This window comes from Macrobrachium nipponense, chromosome 12, assembly GCF_015104395.2.
Source record: "Macrobrachium nipponense isolate FS-2020 chromosome 12, ASM1510439v2, whole genome shotgun sequence".
Classification (NCBI taxonomy): Eukaryota; Metazoa; Arthropoda; class Malacostraca; order Decapoda; family Palaemonidae; genus Macrobrachium; species Macrobrachium nipponense.
In genome coordinates, this window is record NC_087205.1 from 83817125 (window position 1) to 83832085 (window position 14961).

General features: G+C 36.3%; 1 protein-coding gene across 1 annotated transcript in view; it reads right to left on the minus strand.

Moving 5' to 3' along the window:
• Window positions 1-13256, minus strand: part of LOC135224862 (metabotropic glycine receptor-like) — a gene marked incomplete at its 5' end in the record, with an annotated part of 348032 nt that extends 334776 nt beyond the window's left edge. Inside the window, one exon of the mRNA XM_064264187.1 lies at window positions 13141-13256. Within this exon, the coding sequence (XP_064120257.1) occupies window positions 13141-13256 (116 nt within the window). The remainder of the gene's footprint in view (window positions 1-13140) is intronic.
• Window positions 13257-14961: the final 1705 nt, after the last annotated feature.

The following is a 14961-nucleotide window of genomic DNA, read 5'->3' on the forward strand; positions in this document are numbered from 1 at the left end:
TAATATATATATATATATAATATAATATATATAATTATATATATTATACACACATCATTACATGTGTAAATATATATACATACACACACATATATATAGATATAGATATATATATAGTAATATAGTATATATATATATATATATATCTATATAATAATTATATATATATATATATATATATATTATATATATATATATATATATAATAATATATAATAAGAGATCACAAGCTGGTGTCGGGCACATGACAAACTGTCCTTCACTACAAGAAGGATAAGGCCAAGAGACAGCTCCTTTGTCAAGGTAGTCGTTCCGTTAAGAGCTTCTGCAAAAGCTTTGGGGTAAGGATTTCGGACGAACGAATATTTGAGAAATTTGTTATATAATCAAAATATAACAGGAAACATACGATTTTATTTTAAAAATTTTATTTTTAACTTTGATTAAAATTACACATTTAATCAATTAATCGAAAAAGGAAAAAAGGGGGACTTGTTTGAACTGGAGATGAATGGAATAGAATAGAATATAGAGTTTAGGCTAAAGGCCAAGCACTGGAACCTATGAGGCCATCCAGTGCTGGAAAGGAAACTGCAAGTAAGTAGGTTTGAAAGGTTAACAGGAGGAAAACCTCGCAGGGGCCAAAGGGAAGCTGCAAAGAACCCTTAGTAATGCCTACAGTGCACCCAGTGAGGTGCACTGATGGCACTGACCACCTGCGAGACAATGGCGAAGAGTGAAATTATTTTAAATGTAAAATACATTCTACACTATTTTTTGTTCTCTCTGAAAGGACAATGTTATCTCAGCAACAACCTTCACAAGAAATGGCAAACTTTCTCACATAATAGGATTACAGGAGATTACAAAGCAGAGTTTACAGCCGACCGATGAAGCATAAGAAGTTATGGAAGGCTCTTATGGATACCAGAAACTTCATATTATATCAACTTCAATTACATTACTCAAAGCAATGACAATAAGAACGAGTTACAAGCGCAACAAATAAACAAAATAATAATGTTTACGTAATTCAGCAATAGTTAAGTCAAATGACACTAAAATGACAATTTGATACTTCTACCCAAGTACATATGACTAACATAATTCAAGCTATGTTTGAAACAAACAAAATATTGACTGGACTACCATAAATCAGTGAAAGATCTTTCTCCTATGTGACGACATGGAATATCCCAATGTGGATTCCTTTAAACTAGTTCCAGAAGTATGAGAACGGCACTGGTGCCTAAAAGGTGAAGGAGTCGCTGTTATACATCTCAGAAAACAGCAAAGTTTACTACCAAGAAGACCAAGTTTTAAGCTCAACGGTGCCTTGTCTCTGCAGCTATGAAGAAGAGGGACTTTATTAAGGAAATCTTAAGCAAATTAAGGAAGCAGCTGAGAAAGTGTAGTAATGAAAACAAAAAGCAAAAATAATTTCTAAAAATAGATAACCGTGTGCAAAAGAACTGGCAAAAAAAAAACAAAAAAACTCGTTGAAGATTAGGCAGCTGCTGCTAAAGACCTAATTCAAATGGATTTATTTATAATAAAACTGTTTAACCAACGCAGAGTCGCACTTCGAGACTGAGAGGGCTTGGCCGAAGGATCTGTTCTTAAATAAGAATATAAAATAAGAGCAAGGAAAAATTGAAATGGTTAGCTAAGTGGGGAGAGACCAAGAGGAAGACGGATGTAAGTAGAAGGTAATTGTCTGGGGTCGAAGAGTTACTACAAAGAACCTTCAGTCCATTTTCAGTGAGCTGCGCCTAGTACACTCTTAAGTAGTATACTGTGCACAAGAGCACAAAATATACTGTCAATGAGACAAGTCATCTCCTGTTACAAAGATGCCACGACAACAAGAAAGCAATCAAGGATCAAAGTCAGCAAGAGGCAACCAACAAGGGGGGAAATGAGACCAGTCAAGAGGCTACATAAATACTCTACTATATTATTCTACTCAGAAGAAGATGGTTAGAAAGAAAATATAGGTCACTGAATCGTTAACATTCATGCTGAAGAAATCAGCAGGAGTGTTACTACAAATGGAGGAGATCCACAATCCTAATCAGGCTGCCACTCACATTTTATTTTGGTTACATAGTACATACGCGGCCTGAACGGTAGTCATTATAATAGCAACAATATTAAAAACTCCAGCCATCATATTACATAACTGAATATGCGCATAAAAAGTGAAGAGATCTTGTGGCATATAACTTCGCGATTAAAGATAATTAATAAGTCTATGAAGAAAAGCCTCCTTTTACTTTCTACAAGTTAATTCGATATCGCCACTTTTCCAGTTGGCCTGAACGGTAGTCATTATAATAGCAACAATATTAAAAACTCCAGCCATCATATTACATAACTGAATATGCGCATAAAAAGTGAAGAGATCTTGTGGCATATAACTTCGCGATTAAAGATAATTAATAAGTCTTGAGGCAAAAGCGGGAGTTTACTCTAAAATCAACTTGTTTTTCTCCCAAGATGTTTCATTTTCATAAAAACCAGACTTACCGGGCCAAGAAAGCGAACAGATAAGAGTGCCGAAGGCCATAACTCAAGAATTACCAATAAGCACCTGTAAAATATAAACATAAAGCCTTTTGTTGTAATATTTATTTATTTGTTTTTTGCACCTTTTAATCAATGCTACACAGCATTTGGAAACACCCTGTGCAAGTTCTTAGCCCGCTTTCAGAACAAAGTCACGATACGCGATTAATTAATAACGTATAAAAAAGCTATCTGAAAGTAATTGTACACAGCCAATTACAGACAAAATCCTTCCAACAAATATGAAAAATATCACTAACAACTTTCCATCCGCAGAAAACTTTCATCTTAACTAAACTAAAAAATCCCTACCTTACAATTACATAGCAAAATGAGAAACTGTTAAAACAAAGCCTATAAAGGCGATCACGTCCTTCCCATAACAAATCTTGCAAACGGAGCAATCTGCAAACATATTAGTATGCCATAACTGACATCTGACGTTTCCCTTAATGGGTTTAGCCCCGGATCGCTTCAGATTAGCCGAGATGGGACTTCATTGCATTCGGCGTCTTCAGAGCACTGGAAGCTTTCTCATATGCATAGAATATACTACCTGTGAGACGTTAGACGGCGCTCATAACGGAGGAGGAACATTGCACACAATTTGGCACAAATAGGAGCAGTTGAAGATATTCCTAACTATATATATGTGTATGTGTATATATATATATATATATATATATATATATATATATATATATATATATACACACACAGACATAAGTATCTTAAATATATACTGATATCTGTATCTACAACACATAGTGATGTAATTATCTAAAATATATAATGACATCTATAACTAAAATACATACTGATATAAGTTCTAAAATACAAACTGATAGGTATCTAAAGTATACGAGTAAACTTAAATAAGTATCTAAAATATACATTGATATCAGTATCTAAGATATATACTGATATCAATATCTACCACACCTTTTCTTTTTTAAATACTTTAGCGATACTACGCTGACATATTGGTATTAAAAAATTAAATCTGTCTCTAGTTAAATGAACAAGGCGTGACCCGACCTCCAGGTTACTCGAGATGCGTGCAAGATTCCCCTCACGCATAAGTTGTAAACGATTATGTTCCTGAGTTTTAACGTAAATTAAAACATGCTAAAATCTACCATCAAATAGAACCTTGTTTCACCAAGGAAAATTAAAATAAATACGCTATATTTTATTAAAATTAATTTTTATGCACATGCACATATTCATTTTTTACATTTTCATTCTCATAAATAAATAATAAATATCCTATCCTGAAATTCCTGTATCTTTAACTCAGACCTTTTTTGGCTCTTCCATAGATCGTTCCTACCCCCACAACAAAAAGAACAAGAACAACAACACCAACAAAGTACTTTGTTGTTACTTCCCAATATGCAAAAATCAAACTTGAATGAGGCAATAACGAAACTGTAATTTCACTGTAGAGTAAGAAAATGTTCACTAAGTAATGCATCATTTATTCTTGTGCCTCAAAAAGATCTGAAACTAATAAATTATTTAACATGAAAATCTTAACCAATATTAAATAATATACCGTCTCAACGCGTAGCTATACATAATTACAACAACGCATATAAAATCAACTACAGGAATAATCAAATGAAAAAAAATCCACTGGTATATTTTCACCTCAGTGACACGAAAACTAAGAATATTCTTTTAAAAGGTTTCGCACATGTGCTTGTCTAATAACACGCGTCAATAATTCTATGTTGTGTTTATCTCGAAATGCGAAAAGATGAATAAGCGTTTGTTCCTTCGCCTTGTCAAGGAGATAAACAGGATTAAAACGACCGCTAATGCGGCCTGCAAAAGACTTAAGGAACAGGTGCGGAGGCAATGGGCCATAAAAAGACCCAAGAAGCCAACAGTAGGTATGAGTGAGGGTCAAACCAACACTATGAGAAAGGGTCAAGGATTTTCATCAAGAAACAGGGATTGCCATTAGGAGATTCTCAAGAAAAATTTCAAGTTTCTACTAAATACAGGTCAGGGAAAGATTGATTTCCATCACTGAAATTTAAATTCATTCATCTTTACAACATTTCTGTCAAGATGTTGCCGAAAACAACTTATCTGCTCTAAATGATCGAAGTCGATGCCACCGAACGGTAATACAACAAGTATTTGAAAAATAATTTCCACTGAAGAGATATGAAAATCGGTGATCATTCCTAACAATGGAATATAAAATTTAGGACAAATGTCAAGCTCTAAAGACCTAAGAAGTTACCCCGAGCTGAAGGGAAACTGAAAGCAAAAAGATTTGATATATGGAAGTAAGGAAGAGAATATGAACGGAGGTACTGCAAACGGAATGGAAGGGGGTTGCAGCTAGGGGCCGAAGGGACGCTGTAACGAACCTTCAGTAATAATTACAGTGCACTGATGGCACTAGGCCCCTACGGGAATAATAATTCTATGACAGCTCTTTTCTATGATACGCAGGCCGATGGGAAGCCTGTCGCCTAATGATGATGGAAACAAGCCAGGGAAAATACCAAGAATCGGGTTTAAATTTAAAGGAAGCGACAGATTTGTCTCTTGGAATACTTGGAATACAGAAGAATCAAGGAACAAGGGAAAGAAAACATAAGTGTTTCTAATTCCAATCTTATAGAGGTCAAATTATCCTTTGCCCCTCTACATTAATCCATTACAAGATAATTCAATATTCCCCATGCTTGATACTGAATCTATCAGTACCCACTCTTCTCCTATGAAGAAAAGCCTCCTTTTACTTTCTACAAGTTAATTCGATATCGCCACTTTTCCCGTTTGAAGAATATTCTACATAAGACACGACCATACTCAAGATATCTCAAAAGTAACCTAATCTACAAAGAGAAAATCTTCAACGGTACCCTTTCCGGTTCCAACAGAATATAATTTTACTGCGTACCTTTCTAAAACCATTTAGAGGCCCTCACTGTACAGAGCAATCATCAACTCTCCACTCGAATAAAAACAAGGACAGGATGAAAGAAGCAAAATTTCTTTGATATCAAGACCTTTAGCGAGAAGAGAGCACGACGCCTAGTGATGTCTTGAGGCAAGCCTACAACACCACTGCCGTATTTCTCAGTCGTAACGAAGATAAAAAAGAAGTTGTGTAATTATCAACAACTATAAAGAAGTCGAAAACTGGAGTACACTGAATGATAAAAACAAACCAAGAAAATCAAAGACATTCCAAGGCACCGTTATCTAACATGCGAACAGAGACGTGTCACAACCGAATGTGACATCTCGTCGTTAAGATGAAGTATGTAAACTTCAACGTACATGCATCGGTAATGTGACCGATCGATACACGCAACGCGATTGCACGTGGTGTTTACTAGAGAGAGAGAGAGAGAGAGATGAGAGAGGAGACGAGTAGAAGAGAGAAGAGAGAGAGAGAGAGAAATGTCGATCCAAGGTACGGCTCCCACGAGACGAGACAGTGCTACAATGCCACCAAGGTAAGTTATCCCACCACATTTCTTAGCTGCTTCAGAGGCGGGTGATGGGAACGACGCTGCCTGGTGGATGAGAGGGGTGGAGAGAGGGCTTTAAAAGTCACTAGGGGGAACAGTGGTGATGGGTGTTCTTACGACTAGAAATAGAGAGGGGATGGGGTGGCGATAGCTTTGAAGCCCAGGAAAAAAACAAAAAGATCTTCCTCTTTTTAATTAAGATACCGGACAGAGGGAGATGGAAGCAGGCAAGACAGAGGAGGAGGAGGAAGAGGAGGGGGAGGAGGAGGAGGAGGAAGAAGTGAAAGAGAAAATAAAAGAAACAGAGGGGAAAGGCATGTCGTGAGTTGGAAATATGTATCCTCATCACAGACGAGAAAGATGGAGTTCACGATCGACTCGCAGCCACGTGAGGTGAGAAAACCGAAACTCAATTTTGTCTTACCACAGAAAATAAACCATGGATGGTGTACATCCAGCAACTAACGAAGAGCATGAACCCTTTGATGGAAGCATTTGCTGCTTTGGAAATTGGCAACAATGACAGTATGGTGTGAAGAATTGTCGTGCTGTTAATAAATCTCTCCACAAATGAAGTGGAGATACAACTAAAAGTTTTATGATCTGTCCTACCACAATACAGTAGTAATAACTAGGGCTAATTTTAGATTAAGTGAAGAAATTTTGATAACTTCACATTCTCGTCACTGCTGTTCGTCGCATTTGTTTATGGGTTAACGAAGAAAACTAGGATTATATAAGTTAGAGTGACTAAAGACTGAACAAATGGAAATCCATGAGCAAAGCGGACTCGAACTAGGGCCGAGTTAGAGTGACACAAATAAGAAAGAAATCAACTCCGCCGCTTTTGACAAATTGTTGGGGAAAGGATACTGAACTGATATGGATTGTGCCTTGGAAAGTCCGTTCCCCCACCACGTCTATATTATATCTCATATTTCAAAGCTCTATCGTTGATATTAACGAACCTGTTCAATGTTAATAAGCAGAGTAGAACATGAATAAATGCGTCTGGCAAATTTTCTGTAAAGGCTACGTTTCCGTTCTGCAACAGAAAATAAATTTCACTTTTCTTCAAGTAACATAAGAACAGGTAATATACGTTTTCAAAGCACAGGACTCTAAATAAAACCCTTGCTGGCAATATGCTTATATTTCAAAATGTCCCCTTTCTCTGTAGTCGCCTTTTAGATTTTGCAAAGTTAAATAAGACACAAGAAAAACAAAAATTAAAAATTTCCATTCACATAAATAAAGAGGTATGAATGGATTTGTCTGCTTATTTTTCGGCTGTACGAATTCCAAGAGACATTTTTCAGTATCAATTACTTGACAGACGAGTCCAGAATAAATGAAGTAAGAGAAGGGCGTTAAAAGGAAAGCCTTAACTGTTTTATGTTTCCTAATTGAAGTGCTGTGGGAAGAAAACTCGATGTAATTTCTGACAACGCTGAGAATCGCGGTGAGGTTATTCGCTGATAAATCCACCTCTCACTTGCTTCATCAAGACAATTCAGTGCCCAAAGTACAAACGCAAAATATGAAAGACGAATCTCTCTTCGCATCAATATAACGTCCCATAATCTATACGCTTGTCAATCATACCCAAGGTTAAACATAAATTATACAGAAACCCATTTATCATCACAAGAGCCACCATAACAGCTGAGGTCGATGACATGCCGTTCGACAGGTCGAAAGTGCCACGAAAGTTCTTCTTAATAAACCAAAAGTCTATAAGGCCACAGACCTATCTATATATACAGTATAAAGAAAATGAACAACTAATTACCTGAAAGAGGGATGTGGGTGGAAATGTAAATATTAGCATGCACGTACGTGCTCTAGGGACTGCATGCCATCACTACCCTACTGACACTTTTCGCTTCCCGTCTTTTTCTCAACGTTAAAAGCTGACACGATATAGATAGAGTTCATGTGGAGGGGAACGTTGAGCTCTAACAACAAAACTAGCTTTTCATCCCACAACCTGGTTTTCAGTCCAAGTCTAAATGTAGACATGATTTGATTGATGCTTTACCCTACTTCTGTTTGTCGTATTGACTGATGTACAGCCCTGTTTCTACTACACCTAATATTTCTGATATAGTACATTTATTTACGTTAAAAGCCAAACACAAATTTTAAGAAAATAAAAAAACTAGTACACAAAACAAATTCATCTTTATTTTATTTATAACTTACAACAACTGAGCGAATGATTTTCCTTTAATTATTTAGAAATCCATGCAGCGTAAGAAAAATTTCCTCCTAAGGCTTGACGTTCTAAAATAATGGATGGCCTTACATCCATCTTCGTTAGAGTATCTCCTCGAAGTTCACGTCCTTTTAAAGTAACAATAACGGCGTGATCTCTTCTCCAAAACCTGATGCATGTTATGTTCTTGAAAGAAAAAAAAAACTATATATATATATATAGTATGATATATAATATATATAATATATATATAATATATATATATATATATATATATATATATATATATATAATATATACTCACCATTCCAGCCATTTCAAAGCTTTGTGTTTCGATTACTTGAACCTTAGGTTTTAAGATTTATTATCAGCTACATTAGCGACTTCGTTACCCCTGAAAGCTTTGTCGCGTCCGGTTTCATTATAGCTATGGCTGTCTGCCCATTATAATTACCTTCTCTGCGTCAGTTACCTTCTCCAGAGGGGTATCACTGCATTAATTACATTTGTGGAGGTCTTAATGTGGCATTAACGTTCTGATACAGTTTATGCAAAGCCATCTATCTTCTTGAAGATTCTGTGACGATTGCCTTTCGAGGAGGTATTAATAGGCTAATTACATTGCAAAGAAGGTATTATTGCGTCGATTATTTTCAAGCGCAAGTCTAAAAGGGCCAAGTAAATGTGGATAGGTAACTCTGTGCTGTATCTCTCAGGTGGGCTGGGAGAGGTGGATGCTCCTCTGGTAATTGCAGTCTGAATTACAAAGTCACGACGAACTACTCTAGTAACTAATTGTTGGAGAAGCGTTCCTGGGCTATTTACCTTGAAGTAAAGCCTTCGTTTTTAATTAACATTGTTGCACTACCCAGTACTTCTGTGCTTTTTAATACAATTTTTTTCTGTGCCCTCTTAATCGTTACCTCTCGTCCAAAAATGTTACAGGTACATTACACTGTAAATCTTTAAATGGTAACTATTATAAATTCACTCTTGATATAACATAAAACTTGGCCAGTAGTATCTGATAAAATCCCGCCGATTCACTGGTTACAGGCAACACTCGATACTCGATCACTTTTATAAAAAACAAAAAAAAAAAAAAAAAAAAACTCATTTTAATATGCAAATAAAATCATTAAAAAATACTTATACAATCCTGGAAATCACTGTAAAAACAGGCAAGGCCTACATATTAAAATGACAGAACTCAAACGGGCAAGGAGTCAATTCGTGTGCTATGCTCATTCCTCGTGCGTGTATAATACATGTTTATGCAATATATATATATATATATATATATATATATATATATATATATATATATATAATATATATATATGCGTGTTTGTGTTTGTGTGTGACAGGCAGCTTCCCCTCACACGGACTGGGTTACGTCGACTACAAAACTATCGATGAATCCTGTGACGTGTAACATCATTAATCATTGAGCGTTTCACACACCTACAAATACTATCAGTACCTTCCCTTTCCAATACTTCCTTCATATCATCTATCCAACTATTTGCGGTCTTCCTCTCCGTCTCTTTCCTAACTTATCCGAACTTTTCAGCCTTTTCCCCAGCCTTTCGCCGTTCGCTATTTCCGCATGACGAAACCATGTTTAAATATCCATCCATTCTCACAAGCACACCTTTTCACCAGTGTTTCTGCGTATTGACACAATTCCCACCTTTTCAAGTCTTCTTTCGACACGTATACTGTGCAAACAGTTCCCCTTCCCAGTTTCAACTTTTTTTTTTCTTCTATCACATTCATCACCAGTACTTCAAGGCTCAACACTGACATATCAGCATCTTCACTCTGACCTTATCATTTCATTATGAACGAATAACCTTTCCCATAGGTTCGCATTCCAGGGGCAAGTGAAGTGCATAAACAGGTAGAAGGAAGGTGCAGCAATAGCTCTCCACAATCAAATTGGTCCAAATGGAATACTAACAGAGCACTGTTGATAAATCTAAACACCGCTGTTTGCCTATGGGCCACTACATTCGATAAGATTAACAAACAAATAAATACAACTCTCAATAACAATCAATTTCAATTTATTCCTCAAGTAATCATGAACATCGTCAATTCGCAACACTGGACAAATGAATGTGTTATTGAGACACTCTTGAACAAACAACAAGATGACCCGTCCAGTACAAAGTCGATTCAACGCGGATAAACGGAAATCGAAATAAACAAATAACTCGACATGAAATGGAACCCAGAAACTGGTTCTTTGTGCTAATTGGAATGGAATAGAGAATTTAAGCCAAAGCACAATCACTGGGACCTATGAAGTCATTCAGCGCTGAAAGTTAAATTCAGAGTAAAACCTTGCAGTTACACGAAGAAACGAATTGATAGAAAAGGGGGGAAAGTACGATGGAAGAAAATATGAACGGAAGTACAGTAAAATGAATGAAAAGGGTTGCAACTGAGGCTGAAGGGACTCTGCTATGAACCTTAAGTAATGCCTACAGTGCACCGCATGAGGTGTATTGACGGCACTATCCCTTTACGAGGACGTGCCACTAGGAGAGAAAGCAAAAGTGTGTGTGTATGTGTGAGTGTGTGTAAAAGGTTACATATAATAAGACGAGAGTGCTTGAAAAGATACATACTTTAATAAGCGTGCATTTAGGATACACATCATTACGTAAAAATGCGCTTAAATAAACTTAAAAAGAGTACGGATAATAACAACGCGAAAGAAACGCGTACTAGAAAGGACACAGGTAATAACAAGACTGGAAACGACACAAACAACGATAAAACTCAATAAAAACCAGAAAAAGAAAACATGATGTTAAGCTGCTTCTTTCCCTTGGTGATGTGGCCGGGAAGGGATCAAAACAAGCAGGGAAAAACAGAAAAAGATCAAGGATAAGAGTTTCGCGGGCAAACAGCACGTGAGGGATCTAAATGTTGTTCCCTCATACGACTGAGAAAAGGCCAGGGAACGAAAGGTAAGATTCGCGTTATTATTTCCTCTCAACATTTCTATTCTGACAACATCTCTTACATCAAAACTTATGGCACGTCGCATTTGTAAAGGGAACTTAGCTGTGATTCGCTCGATCGACAGAGGGTACTGAACCTTTCGTAAGATTGATTTGTATGGTGTTTTTACGTTGCATGGAACCAGTGGTTATTCAGCAACAGGACCAACAGCTTTACGAGACTTCCGAACCACGTCGAGAGTGAACTTCTATCACCAGAAATACACATCTCTCACACCTCAGTGGAATACCCGAGAGTCGAACTCGCGACCACCGAGGTGGCAGGCCAAGACCATACCGATCACACCACTGAGGCGCTTAACCTTTTGTATGACAGTAGCAAATTAGAATGTTTTCCTATCTAAGGTACTTCATTGACACAGCAAGTTTCATTAACCATAGGTGTAACTGGCAGCAGACCATATGAATGAAGGTATATGGATCACAATCGGGCTCGAAAAACCAGTAGAATGAGTGAAAGAGTGAAGCAAAGTCATCTGAATTTCGAAGAAGAAGCTATGAGATGACACCAGAGTCAAAAATATCTTTCTATCCAAGTATAATTTGCTATAACTGTTACAGACTAAAGAAGTGAGGCAAACATCGATAGCTTTCACTCAAAATTTGCATTATATATATATATATATATATATATATATTATATATATATATATTATATATATATATATACACACACATATAAAATTCACCATCAAGGCTGATGAAAACCCGAATTAAGCAAGCGATCCCAACAAGCATTCATGTACCCAAGTGTGAATCTGTATGCATAAATAATTACATATAAACATTCTTACATACACTACAGGTAAGCATGACAGTAACTGAAAAAAAATATCTTAAAATTCTCATATATTCTCTTTCAACACTGACATAAAAATAAGTTTATTATATGCAACTCCTCTTCCAGACAACCTAGCGTACAATAAACAAAAATACAAAAAAAAAAAAAAAATAAATAAATAAAAACTACTGTAAATTTAAAACTTACAAAACCCGGATTAACCGAAGCTAAACCTAAATACAAGAGTAAGAGGACGTAGGGCCGACAGAGCTCACCGATAGCCAATCGACAAAAGATTTTGACCTTTTCCGTACAGATGACGTCACCATCTTCGATTGGTCTATTCTTATTCCGCGAACATTTTACTTTCACACCGAAACTTCACCAGCGTCGGCCTACGTCACCTCGACAGAATGATGGTAGAAAGAATGCAATGTCTTGAAGGACCAAATTCCGCGAGATGTATGGAACACAATTTACTAGTCGCAAAAATGACACGAAATTTTATAAAAATAAATCACGGCAAAAACTCTTAGAACATGGTGAAAAGGAATGTCGTAGAAAGAAAACTAACGAGATATTCAGAAGCCCTGCCTGACAGGTCATCCATACTCACCTACGAGATATTTAGGATTTTGAGCGAGACACACACGGAGACGACAAATGCAAACAGCAGTTCAGGTCTCTCTCTCTCGTGGCTGTTAATGTCTGACGACAGGGTAACATAATGCTTGAAGTCTCGAAACGAAGGGCGGGGGGCGGTGAAGGAACCACGAGAGAGAGAGAGAGAGAGAGAGAGAGAGAGAGAGAGAGAGAGAGAGAGAGAGTCTACATATATAGATAGGTAAATAGACAGATATATATAATTATAATATATATATATATATATATATATATATATATATATATATATATATATATATACATATACAGAGAGAGAGAGAGAGAGAGAGAGAGAGAGAGAGAGAGAGAGAGAGAGAGAGACAAATTCGTCCAAAGGAGGGACAGAAGGGGAACTTTCTCAAAACCACTTACTTGAGCTTAGCACTGACTCCGTCAGCGTGCCTCCCGAAGAAGGGAGAGAGTAGGCCACGACCCACATGCGAGAGGCGTTGCAGTCGAAAATGGGATGGGGGGTCCAGAAGCCGTCGGATTCACGCGTCAGCGCCACCGACGGGGTGGACGGACCCTCAGACACAGGAAAGGGAATATTGTTGTTCGGGTTAATGCTGCTGCCATTGATACGTCGAGACAACGATCGAAACCTGTAAGGAGAAAGAGAGAATACGTTTAGTAGTTTTCGTTTTAAATATAATCACTGACATAAATCATCAGAAGAATGCGATGATATAAAAAAACAACCAAAGTTTGTATATATTCAGAATGCATATTTGCATGCACGTCACTAAAACAAGCATATATATATATATATATATATATATATATTATATATATATAATATTATATATTCATAAACACACACAATATAAAAATATACATATAATGATGTTATATCAACAAAATTATAAATTTGTACAAATAGAGTAATCTACTAATTTTCTTCATCCACCGTTCCTTCAGAATCTCTAAAACTTTCTGTAACGTAAGAGTGAATTCTGCACATGAACGAAATTGAGATGTTTATTTAAATGAGTTGAAGTATTTTTACAACTTCAATTTATGGAAAGAGAATGAGCAGAATGAATGGTCAAAAACTTGTGACAGAAATTAACAAATAAACTGCTTATGCCATAAACCGGGGCCCTTAACCTTTTGATGACTCCAAACCCCCAATGAGTTGACCGATATGGTTCCATACCCTTTGATCAAGTTCACTTAAGTCCTATTTGTTGATAATATGAGTTAATATACTTATTTTAATACATATTTTAGGTATGACTAGCTAGAAATAGAACATAGAAGAAAATCAAAAGCATTTATAGTTTTATATAGTTATTTATTTACAAAATGTACCTATGTTTACAGTGACACATTAAAATAAAATATTTACAAATATCCAGATCAAGTCCCGTACCCCCAGCATGTGGTTCTCATGCCCCAAAGGGGTATGGATACCCCTGTTAAGAGCCCCTGCCATAGACCATGTCTGCAATAAAAAAATCAGCTGTAAAATTAAAAGAATAAATAGATCACCGGACCACATTTACTGATAGTCACGGATTCGTGCATGGAATGCCTTGAAATACCCCACTGGCCAAGAAGGTGAAGATTTAAATCAAGATTATAAATATAAGCGCACAATGCTATGCACCAGAAAGAAGCACAGGTTAAAACTGAGGAAATATTTGGGAAGAAAAACTAGGCAGTTGATTATAAGGGAGAAAGGGACAGCGAAAAAACAATAAAATAAAAATAAAAAACAAATCCAGGTCTGAAAAAAAAATCAAAAGACTAAATGAGGCGTAAGGATATAGGATGTCAAAAGCAGCGAGAGGCTAAAAATTCTAAAAATATATTACAAGACCCGGGTGCTAGTAATGTGCACCTCGAGTGTATGAGCTCATAAACAAAATTCGGAAAGAAGAACGGACCAATAAAGGCGGGTCAAATTTAAAAGACGCAGAAAAGGCAGAAATAAGAACTAACTTGACGATAATTCTGATGTTTACTTACGGAAATATAAACAATTCAAAATTTTCTTTTTATTATTAACATAACCCAAAATTTACGTAATATTGTAAAAAATCTTGAGGTAACGGATTCTAACTGAAGGGAAAAGCGTTTTCATTTTCCGACTGATTGAATGATTATGGGAAATCTTGCTCTCATTATAAAGAGAAATGTTTACAGATCAACTAAAGAATCCGCATTCAGGAATTTAAAAGCATTTAAATA